Raw genomic sequence first — 22,740 nt, forward strand, 5'->3', positions numbered from 1 at the left:
AAAGAGCTGACAACCTGTCAAAATCATTGTGTAAAAACTTTCAAGTTACGTTACCTGTTGAGGGTGCTGCTATGCTTTTTATCAATCAAAGATAAAGAAAGGTGAGTTACTCTAAGACCCGATGGTCATTTACATTTGCCAGTCTTTCGGACAGATTTGCCATCCTGGGGAAACTATGATCTTCATTTTAGCTGCACTGCATTACAGGTCAAACTTTGTTAGCTAGCGGTTAGCTGACGTTTGCTAGCGGTTAGCTGACGTTTGCTAGCGGTTAGCTGACGTTTGCTAGCGGTTAGCTGACGTTTGCTAGCTAGCTACAGTTACACATAAACCAGCTCTTTGCAGCTCTTTGAATTTGAGTCAAAAAGAGAAGCTTGCAATGCAATGTATTTAGTGTTCCTTACCTGGCAAAGTGACTTCATGTCAACACTCAATGCATGTAGCTAACGTGGGGTTAATCCAGTCAGTTTGTTTTGGTAGGGTTCACGCACAATAGTTCAATTGGCAGATCTAGTAGCAAACCGATGGCGCAAACTAAAACAGTAGCACTATTTTGTTGAGAAAAAAGCTCGTAATCTTCAAAAAATCTACCTTTTCACTGATCGCATTTGTCCATTACTAAATGCAAGAATCGGAATCTATACTTTTTTGAGAGCTTCTGAATAATTACGTAAAACTATTTACATACCACCTATTGCCTGATAGATTGCGTATGTTTTATTGATACAACAAGTGAAGCGTTTCAGTATCTTTCTCGCCGCGATCTTTAGAAATAAGACAGCATTTTTAAGATTGGTTCATAATTATTCAATATACATTTTTAACAGTTACTACCTGTAGAAGTTTGTTAATATAATTTAAATAAAAAATTAGATGCATAACCAGTAAGCAGCGTGGTGTTTTTGGGAAGCTGCAGATTAAATGTTTTGTGACGTCACAATCAAATTCTGGAACTCTGAGTGAGTGCTGAACTCACGCGCAAAAAAACTCACTCTGGGGGGCCGTTAAGGCATATTTGAAACTCACGCGTGAAAAGGTTAAGATCATGTATTAGAAATTTACAAATGTTACTGCTATGAACACTTGAGCACTCATGCTTCACTGTGTTTGTACTTGTAGGTCATTCACAGATTTCCTGTCTAATACAACTGCTCTTGAAACCATAAACAAAACGTGTCTTGTAAAGTGCAACAGTTTCTGTCTCTCTAGAGGTACTTGTAGACAGCCTTGTCGCCCAGTGTCTGCACCTCCATCTTGACAGGACACTTGTAGAAGTGAGACAGCAGTGTCTCAGTGTAACCAATCAGGAAGTAGAACTTCTGAGGAGGGAGTCTCTGTAACATCAGGGCGCATACCACCAGCATGTTGCCTCGCCGCTTTATCACAATCTCATTGGCCAGGCAGTTATGGAAGGTACCGAAGATAAAACGTCGCACAAACACGTCCTCCACCGTACGATCCGCTGCGCCATTTTCTCCCATGAGGTTACCTATTCCATAGATGGTGGGAGAGAGGATAGAGGTCAGGTGTCAATTAACACAAGGACTGTGAAAGACTGATTTTAGTTGTCTTGCACAATGTCAGATAGCTGAGGTATGACGGAGACACTCACTGGTGTGTTGGGAAAGCCAACCTTTACGGTGGCCTATGTGGTGGGGGTGGAGTGCTTGCTCATACGTAAGTGGTCGGTCTCCTTTCCCCACCCGAATACGAGCTGCACGATTCTGACAACAGAATATGAAAATTACCCAATGTGAAGGTGGGGATTGTCTCGTTTAATGATAATTGCATGCGGAATCGAATACTATACTAACAATACCTTGCAACATGATGCAGTGACATGAAGTGCTCGGGTTTCAGGGTTGGTGCATATTGAAGTACCGACTCTGGCAAGCGTGTTCTGTGGTGAAAAGATAAGAAGACAAAGACAGAGGAACAGCCAAGTTACTCCGACAGTACTGTACATGTATACTAACGTTGGCTGCTACATCAAAGCCAGTCAGAAACACACTCTTTCTCCAAGCCCAGCCCTTGAATAAAAAAAACAGATAATCGGAAGAATATATAACAATACTTAAAGGAGATATGTAACTGTAAAATTAAATGTAAACATGATTCTTACCGATAACTTCACACCACGACAGCTCAAGGACGCAGCCATTTTAAGTGACGGAAGGATTTGTGGGAAGGGCCATGTCCTTAGACATTACAAGTAATTCTCATATTCTGTAGTTTATATTTATCTTCGTATGAAGATAACATCATTAAATATTATGATGATATAATTTAAAATGGATATATATGGATGTGTTTTTATTATACTCAACACCTTCGAAAACATTGTTTTGACATAGCTAGGAACAAATATTTTAGGGGTAACGCTTTCCTACGGATATCTTTTAGTTCGTACCTAGAAATCAAAATAGCTAGCCAGCTATCTTTCTAGCTCAATTTTAAACTTAACGGACAACAACCATATGACAAAGATACATTTGTTGAAATACAATAGTTTAGTAAATTACCTAACTGGAAAGTGAAAATCAAATGGCTTCGACTGTGGAAATGACAGAGTTGTATGACAACGCTCTGCTTGGAATATTGCAGCATGTTGGAAACATCCAGAATTTTCTTCAGGTCTACTTTGGCTTTCTGTACCGCAAGACAGACTTTTACCGCCTGCTGTCAAGCCCCAATGACCGTATGGGCTTCCCACCAGGGGTGGCCGAGAAAATGGTCCTCAAGGTAACGTACTTAGTTAACGTAAATCTTTGACTAGCTTTTCTGTATGCACTTTACACTTGCAAGATTTCGCCAGATGTCAGATCAATATCACATATAGACGTTATTTTTAAGAAACACGCTTAGTAGCTTCAACCACAACAATCCGCTAACCATATATTATCTAATCTTTAGTTGCGAAAGTTCATAGCATGTCAACTGCATCGAAGTTCGCTGGAGCTCAGAATCTTGTCAATAAAGGCGTGTGTGTATAATCTCTGGACTCTGCTTACCATCCCGGGATTTCAACTTGTTCCTTGCTATCAACAAAGTTGTTAAAATACATTGTCCCAGGTAACGCGACTAAAATATCATCCGTATTATTTATGCTTTCCAATATATGTTAGTTCATAAGACGTCATGAAACTTAACTGGGGGAAAATGGATGGGCAGAATTGGGAACTTTTTAAGTTTGGTTGATTATTTGCTTATGGTGTTGCCGTTTTTCAGTCTTTACCGTTTTAGGTAACAGATGTACACGCTATGTAGATATGGGTAGATAATGACGATTTGTCTCTGTTTCTCTACAGTCTTTCCACCTGTTTGAGCGTGTTGCACAGCAGGACAGAGAGAGACAGCAGAAGGAGTTGCAGCAACGACTCGAGGCCAGAGCAGCGCCCCCTGCAGTGCAGGAACTGGAGGTGCCAGCAGCGCAGTCGTTGGAGCCTAGCATAGAGAGTACAGAGCCCACTGTGAGAGAGAACTCTGCTTCAGAATCCGGAGAGCCCAGCGAAGCCTGTAGTTCCACCTCTTCCAGCCAAGCCTCAGCCTCTACTTCACAGCCTCAGAGCAGCGCTGTCACCCAGCCAACAGCACAGGGAGAACAGGCTACGGCAGCCGGCAGTTCAGGCTGTACAGCGTCCGCGCCTGCAGAGTTAGTATAGTGCCGTATGGCGTCAGGCCTTTTGTATTGTATTGTAAAAAAATTGTATTGCAAACGTGAAAAGGTAACAGAAGTTCATCCTAAAATGCTGAATTTGAATCGTTGGTAAATTGAAAAGCTGCACCCCACAACTATCTTCCAGGAGATGCAATCATCTCTCCTCTTTAGACCAGTGATGGCAGACGGGCAAGCAAAATCCCTCATTCGGTACCCGGTTGCTATAAATCTACCGTACGCAGTTCATTCAGTTTCTGTTCAAGTTAGAAGCAAGCACAGAACAGTGTAGGGAATAATTGTCCCATCTAAATTGCTGTTTTACCTTTTTTTATATCCCACTATATCATTTTTAAATGTGATCCCATTCACATTTTCTTAGTACGAACTGGGCTATAAGAGCCCATCACATTATTTTCCCTTGCCAGAGGGACTGGGCTGAACTAGACTGTTACAGCTGCTCTAATGGCCTATAGTTGATCAGTCTAATAGTATCCCAATGTTTCCATGCAATACAGCATGTCAGATCACTAATGTACAGGTGTGGGCTGGCTGCTGTGTTTTTCAAAGGTTTCTGCATGGCTATGCCGTGAGTGACACTACGGTTGTTGAACACATTCTCCTGAGGTGGGGAGGGTCCTGGGCTTTGCAGGGTGCGCCAGGCCTGTGCAACCTTTTCCCCTGTTTGTTTTTTTAACTCCACATGTACAGTGGGGAGAACAAGTGTTTGATACACTGCCCGATTTTGCCGATTTTCCTACTTACAAAGCATGTAGAGGTCTGTAATTTTTTATCATAGGTACTCTTCAACTGTGAGAGACGGAATCTAAAACAGAAATCCAGAAAATCACATTGTATGATTTTTAAATAATTCATTTGCATTTTATTGCATGACATAAGTATTTGATCACCTACCAACCTGTTAGTTTCTCTTTAGGAAGCCCTCCTGTTCTCCACTCATTACCTGTATTAACTGGACCTGTTTGAACGTATTACTTGTATAAAAGACACCTGTCCACACACTCAATCAAACAGACTCCTACCTCTCCACAATGGTCAAGACCAGAGAGCTGTGTAAGGACATCAGGGATAAAATTGTAGACCTGCACAAGGCTGGGATGGGCTACAGGACAATAGGCAAGCAGCTTGGTGAGAAGGCAACAACTGTTGGCGCAATTATTAGAAAATGGAAGAAGTTCTAGATGACAGTCAATCTCCATCGGTCTGGGGCTCCATGCAAGATCTCACCACGTGAGACAGCATCAATGATCATAAGGAAGGTGAGGGATCAGCCCAGAACTACACAGCAGGACCTGGTCAATGACCTGAAGAGAGCTGGGACCACAGTCTCAAAGAAAACCATTAGTAACACACTACGCCGTCATGGATTAAAATCATGCAGCGCACGCAAGGTCCCCCTGCTCAAACCAGCGCCTGTCTATGCCGTCTGAAGTTTGCCAAAGACCATCTGGATGATCCAGAGGAGGAATGGGAGAAGGTCATGTGATCTGATGAGACAAAAATAGAGCTTTTTGGTCTAAACTCCACTCGCTGTGTTTGGAGAAAGAAGAAGGATGAGTACAACCCCAAGAACACCATCCCAACCGTGAAGCATGGAGGTGGAAACATCATTCTTTGGGGATGCTTTTCTGCAAAGGGGACAGGACGACTGCACCGTATTGAGGGGAGGATGGATGGGGCCATGTATCGCGAGATTTTGGCCAACAACCTCCTTCCCTCAGTAAGAGCATTGAAGATGTGTCGTGGCTGGGTCTTCCAGCATGACAACGACCCGAAACACACAGCCAGGGCAACTAAGGAGTAGCTCAGTAAGAAGCATCTCAAGGTCCTGGAGTGGCCTAGCCAGTCTCCAGACCTGAACACAATAGAAAATCTTTGGAGGGAGCTGAAAGTCCGTATGCCCAACGACAGCCCCGAAACCTGAAGGATCTGGAGAAGGTCTGTATGGAGGAGTGGGCCAAAATCCCTGCTGCAGTGTGTGCACACCTGGTCAAGAACTACAGGTTGGCAGAAAACGTATGATCTTTGTTTGCAATTACAGAGGTTTCTGTACCAAATATTAAGTTCTGCTTTTCTGATGTATCAAATACTTGCAATAAAATGCAAATGAATTACTTAAAAATCATACAATGTGATTTTCTGGATTTTTGTTTTAAATTCCGTCTCTCACAGTTGAAGAGTACCTATGATAAAAATGACAGACTTCTACATGCTTTGTAAGTGGGAAACACTGCCGATTTTGCAGGTTATCAAACACTTGATCTCCCCACTGTATATTATTCAACTACATTTAAAAGCTGGTTTCGCAGGTTTCCCAGGGAACTTTGTCATGACCTGTGCGCAGGCTGGCCGTCAAGCCATGAAAGAACGGCGCTGACACTGTTCTCCTCAGCTGCCTCAGCCTGCAGTGTTCCCTAAAAACACGCGCTCACTCCACAGCAGCCGATTTGAACTGAAACGAATAGATGGGAACTGGAAATGAGCAATGAACGTCACAGTGCAGAAAGGGAGTAACAACGTGCGACGGAATTTTTAATTGTTACGATTTATTTTGAGTTCAATGCGTACGGCGTACATTTCACTGCGCTGTACTTGTTTCTCTTGGCCGGTACTGGTTCTCTTGGCCATAGGAATATTAGTGAATTGCCCCCCAGTGTTGCTTCAGTAGGTTATGAAGTAAACCCATGTATCACAGGACGCTTAGATTAAGTGTTTGCTCCGCTGTCATGCGAGTACGAGTGGACAGATTGACATCTGAAGGTCCTCATTGGTCTTTGTGCATCGTCAGTGGTCAGGTGGTGTACCAGGCCAGTCCGGAGAGTTACAACGGGGCCGTGAGGGACAACTACAGCTGGTCACAGGACTACACGGACATCGAGGTTCGCGTCAACGTCCCCAAAACCACCGTCAAGGGCAGACAGGTATCCACAGCGTGTTTGCATGACATTTTAATTTCACATTTCACTTTGGTCCATGCATGTCTGAGTCAGTGGTAGAGTTGGTTGAAGTTCGGGGGAAAACCCAACCGTGGATTACTGGTTCCCAGTGTCCGTAGGCTCTTAAGTTCTCCCGTAATGCTGTAACGTTTTGTGACCCAGGTGCGTGTGAACATACGGTCGGGCAGTGTGTGTGTGTGTCTCAAGGAGGGAACCGAAGAGAAGGTCTTGATGGAAGGAGAGCTCACGCACAGAATCAACACGGAGACCTCGCTGTGGAGCTTGGAGCCTGGACGCTGTGTCGTGGTGAGAGACACACCCACACACGCGCCCTCTTACAAGCACAAGCGCGTGTGCACTCTAAGTGTTGTTTGCTCTGTGCGTAGATGTCTCTCAGCAAGTGTGGTGAGGTGTGGTGGAGCGCCGTGTTGAAGGGCGAGGAGGAGATTGACGTGAACCAGATCAACAGGGAGCGCTCCATGGCCACAGTGGATGAAGAGGAGCACGCTGTGCTGGACAGACTCACGTTCGACTATCGCCAGAAACTACAGGGCAAGCCGCAGAGCCATGAGATGGTGAGACTTAGTACACGCACATTGGCAATAACTAGTCCAGCAGGAAAGGTCAAAACCATGTGAATAATCAATCAGTCAGATTTGCTTTCTAAAGCCATTCCTTAGATTTACAAAAGAGAAGGAGAACTGACTCTACTCTCCCAGAACAATAATATAGCAGCGTAAAACCTCTGGGGCTGAGACAGGGTTTCAGTGACATTATGGCCCTAGGCAGGAAGTCAATCCACCCGCATTGTCAAGCATCAACCAGAGGGCCACCAACCAACCGCAGCCACCTTGAGGGAGGGCCAAGTATTGCCAGCAGAATTCATTCCCATTGATGACAGTGATCTAAGGGAAGGAGACCACAATGGAAGGACAACACATTGTTAGGCTGATGAACTGTTTGCTAAACATTGATTGACATGGCGGATTACTAGTCAGCACATCGCATCCGTACCTGGTCAAACACGGTCAAAATGCATCGGAAGGCTTTGTTCGATTTGAGGGACATATGACAGGCATGAGAGCATACGAGTATTAAAATCCCTTCACAACTGACAAGATACATTGCTTAGCTTTCAGATATTAATATGGATATTTTGCAGAAGTCCAATTTGCATTTTCTTAAGTTCTGTCGTTACTGTTGTTTCCCTGTCCCAATCCCTCTGTCTCTCCCCTCTGTCTGTCCGGTTCCCTCTGCCCCCCCCCCCATCCTGTTCCCTCTGTCTGTCCCCCTCTCGCTGTCATTGTAGAAGGTCCATGAAATGCTGAAGAAAGGTTGGGATGCTGAAGGCTCTCCCTTTAAAGGACAGGAGTTTGATCCCTCCATGTTTGACATCCCTCCCAGCGCTGTACAGATGTGAACACAAACAATCACCATGTTGTGCATTGGAGGTGAGAGACGGACAAGAGTGGGCTGTTTTTACAGTGGAGATGCTTTGTTTTCCCCCCGTTTTTTTTTTTTAAATACATTTTTCGCGATCTTTGAACATTAGTGACAGAAGCTGTGTGGAAGCTTTGTTTCTGTCTTCTGACTGATACGACAGAACTGGGCTGTGTTCTTTAGGTTCCAAACGGAACAAAACCCACTGATCAGGAATGGCCTGGACTCTTAGAAAACTCATATTCCTTTTCTGTTGCAAAACGTTTGTTTCAGGCACTCGTGAAAATGTTCTGGACTTCCCTGTTTGTGTCTTTCTACCCACCACTAAACATACCCGACCTGTTGGTAGATGGAGCTACCCTGATAGATCTTTAATAGGTTTATCGTGCCCAAATTCAAAATGTTCTTATTGAGGGAGTGGTTGGCAAACTGACCCTAGATTTGTGTCTAAATGGGCTTTCCAGGTTCAGATTTGTTACTTGTGTGTTACTCATTGATGCTTTATTGATTTGCTCAAGTTGTCCTTGTCATTTTTCTTTTACTGAGGTGTCTCATTATTTTTGTGTGCCTCAAATAAATAAATGAAATAAAGAGTAAAAACTTTCACTGGTGTTCTCTGTTGGCTCTGTATGTCGCCATTGTGTGTTGGTGCGCCATGGAGTGGCAGTAAAACCTATGAGGTCCTGCTACAGGAGTTACCAACTTGTGATACAACAGTACCTCCAGAGGAGGGCGCTGTAACAAGAGCACAGATTCTCCCTAATGCGGTATAATGTTTCTTATTGGCCTGAGAATGCCAGGATCAGATGAGTGGATAGGAGATGGATGGGGAGGGATATTACAAGTCATATATTTAGTTGAAAAATTCAGACAAATCATGGACACCGTCAGACAGTTCTTTGAAGAACAACAGGATTTTTATTTGTATTAGATCAGCAGTCCTATTCTTGAAGAGCTTCATACAAGCCTTGATCTGAGTTTTAGATGCCCGTCTCCCTAAGAATAGAGTTGTTAGTGATGACAGTGCAGAGGAATAAGCCAGGAATAGAGACAGCAGACAGTAGGAACCTGTGACTCAGCTGATTTCCTTTCTGTTTAGACTGAATTAGGTGCCGGCAGAACCATCTGTTAAGAATATATATATATATATATATATAAAACTGGGTGCTGGTAGGCTATTTAGGTGATGAAACTCCAAGCTAGTTTTCTAAGAGGGGGCCAGTAATCACAGGAGAAACGTTAAGCCACTGTATTAAGCAACAGTCTGCCAGAATTTACGCTGACGACGACTTGGTTTGGAATAGGAATGTCGGTGCTGTTGATCAGACTTAAAATACCTACACCAAGGCCTAAAGCAAGCGCTGATAGTGACTTATATTTACAGCTTTAGATTGGTACAAATTCCAAATGTGTGAATCCTTTGTTACTGGTACACACTAAAACTAATATATTGGATTTAATAATATATTTTATATATATATAACACAGCTGTTTCAGTTGATGGTCATGATTATGGTGAGGACGATTCCACCACTATGATGCTACCAAAACCAGAAACCCTGGGCCAAGTTCAGTTGTTAAACGTTCTCGAAAAATACAGATAGAAATTCCACGAAAAGAGCAGACGTCGTTCCAAATGTTACATGCCAGAGAGGCATCTTCTACATTGCATAGCGTATTTGTCTCAAACTCAAAGACGTACTGATTCGCAGCTCTTTTGGAAAGTCTGCGATAATGATCATATGTCCGCAGATATTGTAGAGCAGTTGTATCACCCCCTAGTGGTAGGAAAGGGATGTGTCGTATTTACAGCGCGCTTGGCGGTGCAGAAACCGTAAAGCGATTGAACGAAACACTTTCGGAGAGACAGGACTACTGCCTCTCGTTCACTCGAATAGCTTATATCTTCTCAATTCGAATACATATCTGTATCTTAGTTCCTAGTGCTCTCTGGACAGAAAACGCATCACACCGCGGCATTTTTACATAGGATAACTAGGCTACTCAAAGGTTAGCCTACATCCAACATCATTTCACTTGAATACGGGATTATTTCGACCCCCCTCCCCACCCCCCAATTAGACGGGCGATGGCAGTTACTACTTGTACACGTTTTACGGATGATTTCCAACTATATGAAGAGCTCGGAAAGTAAGTATTTGCTGGATTATTGCTTTTTTTAAAGGGTAGGTAACAACCCTGCCTTCACTGTATGTATCCTTATCCTGTTACTCTATGGTTGCTTTGCATCTGTGCATGTCTGCAGATATGTGGGTTGTTGGAGCGGGAGCGCGGCGGTGGAATGGCCGGTCTGAGAGTAGCCTGCCGATCTGTCACGTTCGCAGCCACACAGCTCTCTAAACAAAACGCACGCTGCATTACTGCCTTGAAATGTACCCTTGACGTGACAATTTAAACGTGAAGATAAAAGTTGAGCCTCATTGAATATGCTTGTCTATGGTCTGCAACGACGGCATTAGGGGTGGGAACTCCGGACACGCTTTAGCGATCTGGAGAGTGTGTCAAGTTGAACTGCCAGCATAGCCGCATGGACTGTTTTGTAATTGGGGGCTAGATACAGGGTGGAAAAAGTGGCGTGTGAGTGATCATCAGAGAGAGAGAGAGTGAAAACGACAGAAGGACGGTGTGTGTTTTAGGCACAGAGAGAGGAGAAGACAGAGGGTGTGTGTTTTTTTTAGAGAGCGAGCGATAGAGAGAGTGAGGGAAATTGGATGATAAGTGTATACTGTTGCAGGATAGGTGTGTCAGGCTGTGCAGGCAGCGCGTGGGTGGGACTGGGTGCGGGGGGGGGGTTCTCCTCATTGTCAGTCTGGAGCAGAAACACATTTTCTACATCATAATGCATTCTTATGCTAACAGACCTGCAGAGCTGCTGTTTAGTCCACACACGCAAGTTCTGTACATATAACCATGAAGTGTGCTTACCACTCCAAGTTGTTTATAAGATGTCTGGACCATGTAATGTTCATGTCACTGCAGGTTTGTTGGTGTTTCTGGGTGTGTGTCCGTGTATGTATGTTTGTGAGTTCATTGGTGTCTGTGTTTGCCTGTGTATGCCTGTGTGTTTGTTCTGGTCCGTGTGATAAGCCAGAGGACAATAGCCATGCTGCAATTGTAGCAGCTGCCCCCAAATCCCAATAGATAACAGGACTTTCATTACAGCTCCTGTGAGGACACAGATTGTCCCTTTTGTGTGTGTGTGTCTCTCTCTGTATGTGTGTGTTTGTGTCTTTGTGTGTGTGTTTGTGTGTCTCTGTGTGTGTGTCTCTGTGTGTGTGTCTGTCTGTGTGTGTGTGTGTCTGTGTGTGTGTGTGTGTCTCTCTCTCTGTATGTGTGTGTTTGTGTCTTTGTGTGTGTGTTTCTGTGTCTCTGTGTGTGTGTCTGTCTGTGTGTGTGTGTGTCTGTGTGTGTGTGTGTGTGTGTGTCTCTCTCTCTCTGTATGTGTGTGTTTGTGTCTTTGTGTGTGTCTCTGTGTGTATGTGTGTTTGTGTGTGTCTGTCAGTGTGTGTGTGTCTCTCTCTGTGTGTGTGTGTGTGTCTCGGTGTGTGTGTTTCTCTGTCTGTGTGTGTTTGTGTCTGTGTGTGTGTGTGTGTGTGTGTGTGTGTGTGTGTGTGTGTGTGTGTGTAGGTTCCGGGTCTTCCTCCACAGCTGTTAGTCTACTGTGTGAGTCAGAGCATCCCCAGTGTCTACACTCACCTGTTATAGCTTAACAGTGTGTGAGAAATATGTGGACCTTGTGTACGCATTAAAGTGTATGAGTGTGTGTCGGGTTTTGTGTGTGTGTGTGTGTGTGTGTTATCTTGTGACAGTATTGAGGTATTTTACATATTCTACACATGGCTCTCAGATACAAGACAGTGGCTGTTGCTGCTGTTGTTCCCTGCTGGGTTAGTTATGCAAGCTCGCCCCCAAAGATACCAGCACTGCCACAGAACATGCACACTCACAGAGAGCGGTCACATGCATGCCTGTCTCTCACACACATCAACATGTGTGTACACACACACACATGCATGGATACACTCAGAGAAATCCTTGAAAGACTGGTTTTTTTCCGTCTTGAGTTTTCTCATTTGTATATCCTGTACATATGCTAAGCAACAGAAAGCAGTGCTGAGCTGTGTAACACAACTGACTCCTGACAGGAGAAACAGCTTCTTTACTCATGAATGTGAAATGACAGGTGATTAGGTGAAGCTGGGGAAAAGTGGGCAAGGATTGGCTTTTAACCAGTTTAGTTTTCAGATGAGTGGGAATGAAAGGGACAAGGAGACAGTAGAGGAGATTAGTATAATATGTAAATGCTGATACCTAACACCTGTTCTTTCTGTTTTTGTTTCCCAGGGGAGCGTTTTCCGTGGTTCGCCGGTGTGTCAAACTCTGCACCGGCCAGGAATACGCTGCTAAAATCATCAATACCAAAAAGCTCTCAGCCAGAGGTGAGATGCAGACAGTACTCCACACCCATCGACAAACATAAACTACAGTACTCCACACCCACCGACAAACATAAACTACAGTACACCACACCCACCGACAAACATAAACTAAAGTACACCAAACCCATCGACAAACATAAACTACAGTACACCACACCCATCGACAAACATAAACTACAGTACACCACACCCATCGACAAACATAAACTACAGTACACCAAACCCATCGACAAACATAAACTACAGTACACCACACCCACCGACAAACATAAACTACAGTACACCACACCCACCGACAAACATAAACTACAGTACACCACACCCACCGACAAACATAAACTACAGTACACCACACCCACCGACAAACATAAACTACAGTACACCACACCCACCGACAAACATAAACTACAGTACACCACACCCACCGACAAACATAAACTACAGTACACCACACCCATCGACAAACATAAACTACAGTACACCACACCCACCGACAAACATAAACTACAGTACACCACACCCACTGATACAGAAAAACTGCAGTACACCAAACCCATCGACAAACATAAACTGCAGTACACCAAACCCATCGACAAACATAAACTGCAGTACACCACACCCACTGACAAACATAAACTACAGTACACCACACCCACTGATACAGAAAAACTGCAGTACACCAAACCCATCGACAAACATAAACTGCAGTACACCAAACCCATCGACAAACATAAACTGCAGTACACCAAACCCATCGACAAACATAAACTGCAGTACACCACACCCACTGATACAGAAAAACTACAGTAAACCACACCCATCGACAAACATAAACTACAGTAAACCACACCCATCGACAAACATAAACTACCGTACACCACACCCATCGACAAACATAAACTACCGTACACCACACCCACCGACAAACATAAACTACAGTACACCACACCCACCGACAAACATAAACTACAGTACACCACACCCACCGACAAACATAAACTACAGTACACCACACCCATCGACAAACATAAACTACAGTACACCACACCCACCGACAAACATAATCTACAGTACACCACACCCACCGACAAACATAAACTACAGTACACCACACCCACTGATACAGAAAAACTGCAGTAAACCACACCCATCGACAAACATAAACTACAGTAAACCACACCCATCGACAAACATAAACTACAGTACACCACACCCACCGACAAACATAAACTACAGTACACCACACCCACCGACAAACAAACTACAGTACACCACACCCACCGACAAACATAAACTACAGTACACCACACCCATCGACAAACATCAGTACTACATGGTGGATAAACTGTGAGAAAACTGTTAAAGTTACAAATCTCCATTCCAATCCTTATGCTGTCTGCGTGGATCTCTTTATGAATATGTAAGTGTGTGTTTCCGTCTCGGCGTGTATGTCTGAGTGTGTGTGTGTGTGTGTGTGTTTGGAAGAGAAAGAAAGAGTGAGAGAGAGAAAAAGATGGATGGACATTAGACGGTACAAGAGACAATTAGAGAGAGAAGGAGGGATGGAGAGTGATTGAATAGATAGAGAGAGAGAGGATGGAGAGTGTTTGAATAGAGAGAGCGAGGGATAATGAGTGTCTGTTCGTCAGTGGCTGAAGCCAACAGAAATAAGCAGAGGCGTTTGGCTGATTGGTCCTTCTCCTCTTCCTCCTCCTCGTCACTGCCTCTATCTGTGTTTGTGTGTGTGTGTGTGTGTATGTACGTGTGGGACTGTGTTTGTGTGAGCACAGAGCGTGTGTGTGTGTGTGTGTGTGTGTGTGTGTGTGTGTGTGTGTGTGTGTGTGTGTGTGTGTGTGTGTGTGTGTGTGTGTGTGTGTGTGTGTGTGTGTGTGTGTGTGTGTGTACGCGCGTGTTCTTCTGCTGTCCCAGATACAGTGGGGAGAACAAGTATTTGACACACTGCCGATTTTGCAGGTTTTCCCACTTACAAACAATGTAGAAGAGTCTCATTTTTATCATAGGTACTCTTCAACTGTGAGTGACGGAATCTAAAACAAAAATCCAGAAAATCACATTGTATGATTTTTAAGTAATTAATTTGCATTTTATTGCATGACATAAGTATTGGATACATCAGAAAAGCAGAACTTAATATTTGGTACAGAAACCTTTGTTTGCAATTACAGAGATCAAATGTTTCCAGGTCTGGAGAGACTGGCTAGGCCACTCAAGGAACTTGAGATGCTTCTTACGGAGCCACTCCTTAGTTGCCCTGGCTGTGGGTTTCGGGTCGTTGTCATGCTGGAAGACCCAGCCAAGACCCATCTTCAATGCTCTTACTGAGGGAAGGAGGTTGTTGGCCAAGCTCTCGTGAAACATGGCCCCATCCATCCTCCCCTCTATATGGTGCAGTCGTCCTGTTCCCTTTGCAGAAAAGCATCCCCAAAGAATGATGTTTCCACCTCCATGCTTCACGGTTGGGATTGTGTTCTTGGGGTTGTACTCATCCTTCTTCTTCCTCCAAACATGGTGAATGGAGTTTAGACCAAAAAGCTCTATTTTTGTCTCATCAGACCACATGACCTTCTCCCATTCCTCCTCTGGATCATCCAGATGGTCATTGGCAAACCTCAGACTGGCCTGGACATGCGCTGGCTTGAGCAGGGGGACCTTGCGTGTGCTGCATGATTTTAATCCATGATGGCGTAGTGTGTTACTAATGGTTTTCTTTGAGACTGTGGTCCCAGCTCTCTTCAGGTCATTGACCAGGTCCTGCCGTGTAGTTCTGGGCTGATCCCTCACCTTCCTCATGATCATTGATGCCGTCTCACGTGGTGAGATCTTGCATGGAGCCCCAGACCGTGATTGACTGTCATCTAGAACTTCTTCCATTTTCTAATAATTGCGCCAACAGTTGTTGCCTTCTCACCAAGCTGCTTGCCTATTGTCCTGTAGCCCATCCCAGCCTTGTGCAGGTCTACAATTTTATCCCTGATGTCCTTACACAGCTCTCTGGTCTTGGCCATTGTGGAGAGTTTGGAGTTTGTTTGATTGAGTGTGTGGACATGTGTCTTTTATACAAGTAACAAGTTCAAACAGGTGCAGTTAATACAGGTAATGAGTGGAGAACAGGAGGGCTTCCTAAAGAAAAACTAACAGGTTTTTGCAAATTCATTATTTAAAAATCATACAATGTGATTATCTGGATTTTTGTTTTAGATTCCTTCTCTCACATTTGAAGTGAACCTATGATAAACATTACAGACTTCTACATGCTTTGTCAGTGGGAAAACCTACAAAATCAGCAGTGTATCAAATACTTGTTCTCCCCACTGTATGCAAGCTCATATTAGCATATTTTAGATGACGCTTGATTCTAAAGAATACGAGAGTCATTTATGAGCCTCTTGAGAGAAGGGATGGAAGAAAGATGGGAAAAGAGAGAATGATGGAGAGACAGGAAAAGTGTCTCTCATAGCAACAGATATGTCACAACAACCCCTGGCCCTCTTCATTTAGAGAGTTATATCCCAAAAGTCTTGACTGAATGCTTCACCTTCACCATCTGCAAAGGGCTGAACATCTAAAAGAGCCGTTCCTCCAGTCTTCTGAGACCATATCCAATAATAACATTCTCTCCCAAACACTGGGGCTTGGAGGCTATACCCCCCCCCCCCCACACACACACACACAAAGACAAACGCATACACACAAAGACAAACACATACACACAGACATGACATCATGACTCCACGGGCCTGAGGGGTCCAGCTCTTCAGCTTCACTTTGATCTGTTTTGTCACGAAACCCAAACTGCTCTCTCTATGTCTTGCTCTCTCTATGTCCTATTAGACAAGGTTAAGGCAAATGAGTGTGTGTTTGTATGTTTGTTTGTTTGTATGTTTGTGTTTGTTTATGTGTGTTCTCTCTGTTGTAGTTGTTCAGCACTAAATACTATATGACTCAGCAATATCCATGGTGACAGTTTCCTGTCTGGACGGGAAGTCTCAGAGAGAGAATGTAAATAATTTACATAATAGGATTTAAATTATGAACAATGAACAATTTCCTAAAGGAATCTGTCAGACACACAGAAACACACAAACACATGAAAGACACACACATATGCATACAAAGAAACGCACAGGCTCGCACACACAGGCTTGTACAAGCGCATACACACACATACGCGCGCACACACACACACACACCTCAAATTAGGCTAATGAAGTACAACACTAGGGATGCCTGTACTGTCTGAATTCTCCTCCTCATTGCCGCTTCCCCCGAAACTAACGAGAGAGAACAAGACAGCCGAATTCTATTTCACGTCAGTGCCTATACAAAGACAATAGGTGACCATTTAGATGGACCTGGTTGTCAGCTGCTGCCCTTCTTTGCACCTGATGGTAGTAAGTAATCTGCTGTAAATATATGCCAGTAATGTAATAGCTGCTCATATTGTATAGTGTGGTAATGCTGATAATGTGGTAAATGGACAAAAATGTATCAGATATTCTGAACGTCGCAACTTTTTGCATTCTTATTTACATTATAATCAGGATCAAATCTTTTCATCCATAGAGTAAAACTCATTTGGCAACGATCCTTGACAGGTTAAAGAGTTGTTGTCCTGAGATGTTTTATGACCCGGGGTCCCTGCTCCTAGGGGGTCCCTGCTCCTAGGGGGTCCCTGCTCCTAGGGGGTCCCTGCTCCTGGGGGTCCCTGCTCCTAGGGGTACCTACTCCTGGGGGTCCTTCTCTGTTGTTTCATTTAATAAAATATACAGTACATTTTTCCTCAGTCCTTTCTTTTCACTGACCTTGGCATAGGATGTACAGAGGAGATGAGGAAATGATCCCTCTAAGTGATTCAGACGCTGTGTCAGGCTCCCTGGGAGGTTTTGTGTAGTTCCAGGTCGATCCACTGGATCGGTGGTTTTCAACCCTGCTCCTGGAGGCACCATGCCCTGCATGTTTTAGATCTCTCCCTGCTCTATCACACCTGATTCAAATGATCAGCTCATTATCACCTCCTTTATGAGCTACGTCAGGAATGGGAGGGCAGAGAGAGAGATCTAAGACATGCAGGGCGGTGTGCCTCCTGGGGCAGGGTTGAAAAACACTTCTCTGGATGACTCCCATGACATTCTTTAGGACATGTCATGGGACATGTTGGGCTGCTATGTCAGGATCCTCTCAAGGGTTTGTCAATTTACATGAAGTGAGAAACATTTTATTGAGTTTAAAGAAGTATGTTTTTCAGCTAAAATAGATAAAACTCATGAATCAGCAATAATATAATTACATTTGACATGATCACGTAGTCCTGCCTCTTCTGGGGTCTCCCATGTTGCACACAGAGTAGTGTTTCATAGCCACCATGACAAGCAATCAGTCAATCTAATTTCAAATTGATTTATAAAGCCCTTTTTACATCTGCAGTTGTAACAAAGTGCTTTTACAAAACACCCGGCCTTAAACCCCCAAGGAGCAAACAACAGTAGTGTTGAATTTCAGTGGCTAGGAAAAACTCCCTAAGAAGGCCGAAATTTAGGAAGAAACCTAGAGAGGACGTCTTGATCTGCAACACAACCAGGAGTACTTTGGACAGGGACAGTAACAGGTCTTTTAAGCCTGGTACTCCTCAGGTGTGGGCCAAGACCTCATGTCCTCCTGGGTTAAAATGGCAGGAGACAGGGACAATTTGGAAAATGCATTCCTTAGATCTACATGGATTTATAGTGGAGAAGGAGAACTGACCCTACTCCCCCAACACAATAATATAGCAGCGTAAGACCTTGGGGCTGAGACACTGTGGCCCCATCTGGGGGAGGCCCCGGACAGGGCCTAACAGGCAGGAAGTCAATCCAGGTGGACAGTATCAAGCCTTTCTGGTCACCTTCAAGCCCCTGGGCCAGACTACACTTAATCATAAACTGTGCTGTAGAGGTGAGTCTTTAGTAGACACTTGAAAGTTTGCACTGAGTTTGCATTTATAACCTCAATTGGCAAATCATTCCACAGTTGTGGAGCCCTCCGGCTGTTTGTTTAGTGATTGTAGGTACAATTAAAAGGCCTGCATCTTGCAATCTAAGGTTACGTGTAGGTACGTATGGCTGGATCATTTCAGCGAGGTAACTAGGAGCGAGTCCATGTATTGATTTATAGGTTAACAATAAAACCTTAAAATCAGCCCTAACCCTAACAGGCAGCCAGTGTAAAGAGGCTAGTACTGGAGTAATGTGTTCAAATTCTTTCGTTCTAGTTAGGATTCTAGCAGCCATGTGCAGCACAAATTGAAGTTTATTTATTGATTTGTCAGAGTAACCAGAAAGAAGAGCATTGCAGTAATCTAATCTAGATATAACAAAAGCATGGATTAATTTTTCTGCATCAGTTTTTGATAGAAAGTTTCAGATTTTTGAAATGTTTCGAAGATGAAAATATGCAACTCATCAAAGGAGAGGTCAGGGTCAAGGGTAACGCCAAGGTTTTTTACCGTTTTTTGGGATACGACCATGAAGCCGTCGAGGTTCACAGTGAGATCTGCTAACAATGCTCTTCGTTTCTTGGTTCCTAAAACAAGCATTTCTGTTTTTCTTGAGTTTAAAAGCAAGAAGCTCTGTCATCCACTCCCGAATATCTGAAACACATGCTTCCAAAGTAGCTAATTTTGGGGCTTCTCCATGCTCCATTGAAATGTATAACTGTGTGTCATCAGCATAACAGTGAAAATGTACATTGTGATTCCGGATTACATCACCCAGAGGCAGCATATACAGTGAAAATGTACATTGTGATTCCGGATTACATCACCCAGAGGCAGCATATACAGTGAAAATGTACATTGTGATTCCGGATTACATCGCCCAGAGGCAGCATATACAGTGAAAATGTACATTGTGATTCCGGATTACATCACCCAGAGGCAGCATATACAGTGAAAATGTACATTGTGATTCCGGATTACATCACCCAGAGGCAGCATATACAGTGAAAATGTACATTGTGATTCCGGATTACATCACCCAGAGGCAGCATATACAGTGGGGAGAACAAAGATCATACGTTTCCTGCCAACCAGTAAGAATTCCGTCTCTCACAGACCTGTTAGTTTTTCTTTAAGAAGCCCACCTGTTCTCCACTCATTACCTGTATTAACTGCACCTGTTTGAACTCGTTACCTGTATAAAAGACGCCTGTCCACACGCTCAATCAAACAGACTCCAACCTCTCCACAATGGCCAAGACCAGAGAGCTGTGCAAGGACATCAGGGATAAAATTGTAGACCTGCACAAGGCTGGGATGGGCTACAAGACAAGAGGCAAGCAGCTTGGTGAGAAGGCAACAACTGTTGGCGCAATTATTAGAAAATGGAAGAAGTTCAAGATGACGGTCAATCTCCATCGGTCTGGGGCACCATGCAAGATTTCACCTCATGGGGCATCAATGATCATGAGGAAGGTGAGGGATCAGCCCAGAACTACACGGCAGGACCTGGTCAATGACCCGAAGAGAGCTGGGACCACAGTCTCAAAGAAAATCGTTAGTAACACACTACACCGTCATGGATTAAAATCCTGCAGCGCACACAAGGTCCCCCTGCTCAAGCCAGCACATCAAGCCAGGCCCGTCTGAATGGGGCCATGTATCGTGAGATCTTGGCCAACAGCCTCCTTCCCTCAGTAAGAGCATTGATGATGGGTCGTGGCTGGGTCTTCCAGCATGACAATGACCCGAAACACACAGCCCGGGCAACTAAGGAATGGCTCCGTAAGAACCATCTCAAGGTCCTGGAGTGGCCTAGCCAGTCTCCAGACCTGAACCCAATAGAAAGTCTTTTGGAGGGAACTGAAAGTCCGTATTGCCCAGCGACCTGAAGGATCTGGAGAAGGTCTGTATGGAAGACTGGGCCAAAATCCCTGCTGCAGTGTGTGCAAAACTGGTCAAGAACTACAAGAAACATATGATCTCAGTAATAGCAAACAAAGGTTTCTTTACCAAATATTAAGTTCTGCTTTTCTCATGTATTAAATACCTATGTCATGCAATAAAATGCAAATGAATTGCTTAAAAATCATTCAATGTGATTTTTTTGGATTTTTGTTTTAGATTCCGTCACTCACAGTTGAAGTGTACCTATGATAAAAATGATTTCTACATGCTTTGTAAGTGGGATAACCTGCAAAAACGGCAGTGTATCAAATACTTGTTCTCCCCACTGTATATGCATTAGTAGTTGCTATTACATAAAAAGGTCACACCTAGCTATCTGAAAGCCCCCAAGCTGTCCTTTTTCTTCAGTGTTTGTTTCTTTTATATATATATATATATATATATATATATATATATATATATATATATATATATATATATACATACAGGTGCTGGTCAAAACATTTGAATATCATCAAAAAGTTTTTTTATTTCAGTGATTCCATTCAAAAAATGAAACTTGTGTATTATATTCATTCATTACACACACTGATATATTTCAAATGTTTATTTCATTTAATTGTGATGATTATAACTGACAACTAATGAAAATCCCAAATTCAGTATCTCTGAAAATTTGAATGAATGTATACATTATACAAGTTTCACTTTTTGAATGGAATTTCTGAAATAAATTAACTTTTTGATGATATTCTAATTTTATGACCAGCACCTGTGTATATATATATATATATATTTATTTCTAGGATATATTTTTTAAATTTGAATTTCCCTGAGCCTAATTTCAAAACCCTGTTTTGTTCATTAAAATCCATAACTTTTCACCTACGATTTCTGAGGGAGAGATGTGTCCCCCAGGAAACCCGTTGCCAATTTTGTGGCGTAAGCCAACAGACTGTGACAACATCAGTAAGGGATTCCCCAACCACATCAAAGAAACAATTTGTTGGCTGCTCTGGAGGTGACCCAACCAAGAAGCCAGATTCACTGCTCACTGGCTGAGACAGCTCTATGATATTACCCAGTTCCTGCCTCGCCCTAAACCATTCACTCAGACAAATCGAAAACGTCAGACCATATGTTCAGAGGACGACCAATGCGGTGGGGTCAAGGTGTGATTATATCAGTATGAAAGAGCCTAACTAAAAGCGATATACAGTGGATATAAAAAGTCTACACACCCCTGTTAAAATGCCAGGTTCTTGTGATGTAAAATTTTGGCACAAAACCTTCAGGCGTCCATTAGAATCCTGAAGGTGTTGTTCACCTTTCAGCACGACAACGACCCAAAGCACACATCCAAATCCACAAAAGCATGGCTTCACCAGAAGCAGATTAACGTTTTGGAATGGCCCAGCCAGAGCCCAGACCTGAATCCAATTGAACATCGGTGGGGTGATCTGAAGAGGGCTGTGTACAGGAGATGTCCTCGACAGATTTGGAGCGCTTTTGCAAAGAAGAGTGGGCAAATATTGCCACGTCAAGATGTGCCATGCTAATAGACTCCCACCCAAAGAGTGCTGTAATAAAATCAAAAGGTGCTTCAACAAAGTATTAGTTTAAGGGTGTGCACACTTATTGTGAGTTTTTTATTTTTCCCCCTCAAAGATTTCAGTTTGTTTTTCAATTGAAATGTTCACGTTATAGGTCACATTAAAGGTGGAAAAGGTAGATTTTTCTTTGTCTCATTCTTTTTCACAAAAACCTGGCATTTTAACAGGGGTGTGTAGACTTTATATCCCCTGTATCACCCATTAATAGGTTTCAACTGTGACTGCCTGACAGTGTTACCAGACACAGCAGGTCTAAAAAATACACAGACTCCCACTATGACCAGTGTTCTCCTGTCAGATCCCCCTATGGCCAGTGTTCTCCTGGAGTGGCCTAGCCAGTCTCCAGACCTGAACCCAATAGAAAATCTTTGGAGGGAGCAGAAAGTCTGTATTGCCCAGCGACAGCCCCGAAACCTGAAGGATTTGGAGAAGGTCTGTATGGAGGAGTGGGCCAAAATCCCTGCTGCAGTGTTCTCCTGTCAGATCCCACTATGGCCAGTGTTCTCCTGTCAGATCCCACTATGGCCAGTGTTCTCCTGTCAGATCCCACTATGGCCAGTGTTCTCCTGTCAGATCCCACTATGGCCAGTGTTCTCCTGTCAGATCCCACTATGGCCAGTGTTCTACTGTCAGATCCCCCTATGGCCAGTGTTCTACTGTCAGATCCCACTATGGCCAGTGTTCTACTGTCAGATCCCCCTATGGCCAGTGTTCT

General features: G+C 43.7%; 3 protein-coding genes across 10 annotated transcripts in view; 2 read left to right on the forward strand and 1 right to left on the reverse strand.

The window, feature by feature from the left end:
* Window positions 1-1,043: 1,043 nt before the first annotated feature.
* mrps24 (mitochondrial ribosomal protein S24) lies at window positions 1,044-2,217 on the reverse strand. Its single transcript, XM_010866235.4, has 4 exons — window positions 2,123-2,217; window positions 1,820-1,900; window positions 1,613-1,724; window positions 1,044-1,489 (listed from the first exon to the last, which is right to left on the reverse strand). The coding sequence occupies exons 1-4, from the start codon at window positions 2,159-2,161 to the stop codon at window positions 1,206-1,208; spliced, it is 516 nt and encodes a 171-aa protein (XP_010864537.1). The 5' UTR covers window positions 2,162-2,217; the 3' UTR covers window positions 1,044-1,205.
* Window positions 2,218-2,321: 104 nt separating this feature from the next.
* On the forward strand, window positions 2,322-8,609 carry nudcd3 (NudC domain containing 3). The gene is made up of 6 exons (XM_010866240.3): window positions 2,322-2,742; window positions 3,309-3,652; window positions 6,465-6,597; window positions 6,775-6,918; window positions 6,999-7,187; window positions 7,922-8,609. The coding sequence occupies exons 1-6, from the start codon at window positions 2,545-2,547 to the stop codon at window positions 8,030-8,032; spliced, it is 1,119 nt and encodes a 372-aa protein (XP_010864542.1). The 5' UTR covers window positions 2,322-2,544; the 3' UTR covers window positions 8,033-8,609.
* Window positions 8,610-9,810: 1,201 nt separating this feature from the next.
* Window positions 9,811-22,740, forward strand: part of LOC105015308 (calcium/calmodulin-dependent protein kinase type II subunit beta) — a 48,118-nt gene continuing 35,188 nt past the window's right edge. For 5 of the 8 annotated variants that reach the window (XM_034296978.1, XM_034296980.1, XM_034296981.1 and 2 more), the window contains exons 1-2: window positions 9,819-10,203; window positions 12,418-12,512. In XM_034296978.1, the coding sequence (XP_034152869.1) occupies window positions 10,142-10,203; window positions 12,418-12,512 (157 nt within the window). In that variant the 5' untranslated portion in view covers window positions 9,819-10,141. Of the gene's footprint in view, window positions 10,204-12,417; window positions 12,513-22,740 lie in introns of all 8 variants that reach the window. The other 3 variants (XM_034296985.1, XM_034296982.1, XM_034296984.1) reach the window with 2 other exon arrangements.

The sequence above is a fragment of the Esox lucius genome, chromosome 14 (assembly GCF_011004845.1).
Source record: "Esox lucius isolate fEsoLuc1 chromosome 14, fEsoLuc1.pri, whole genome shotgun sequence".
NCBI lineage: Eukaryota > Metazoa > Chordata > Actinopteri > Esociformes > Esocidae > Esox > Esox lucius.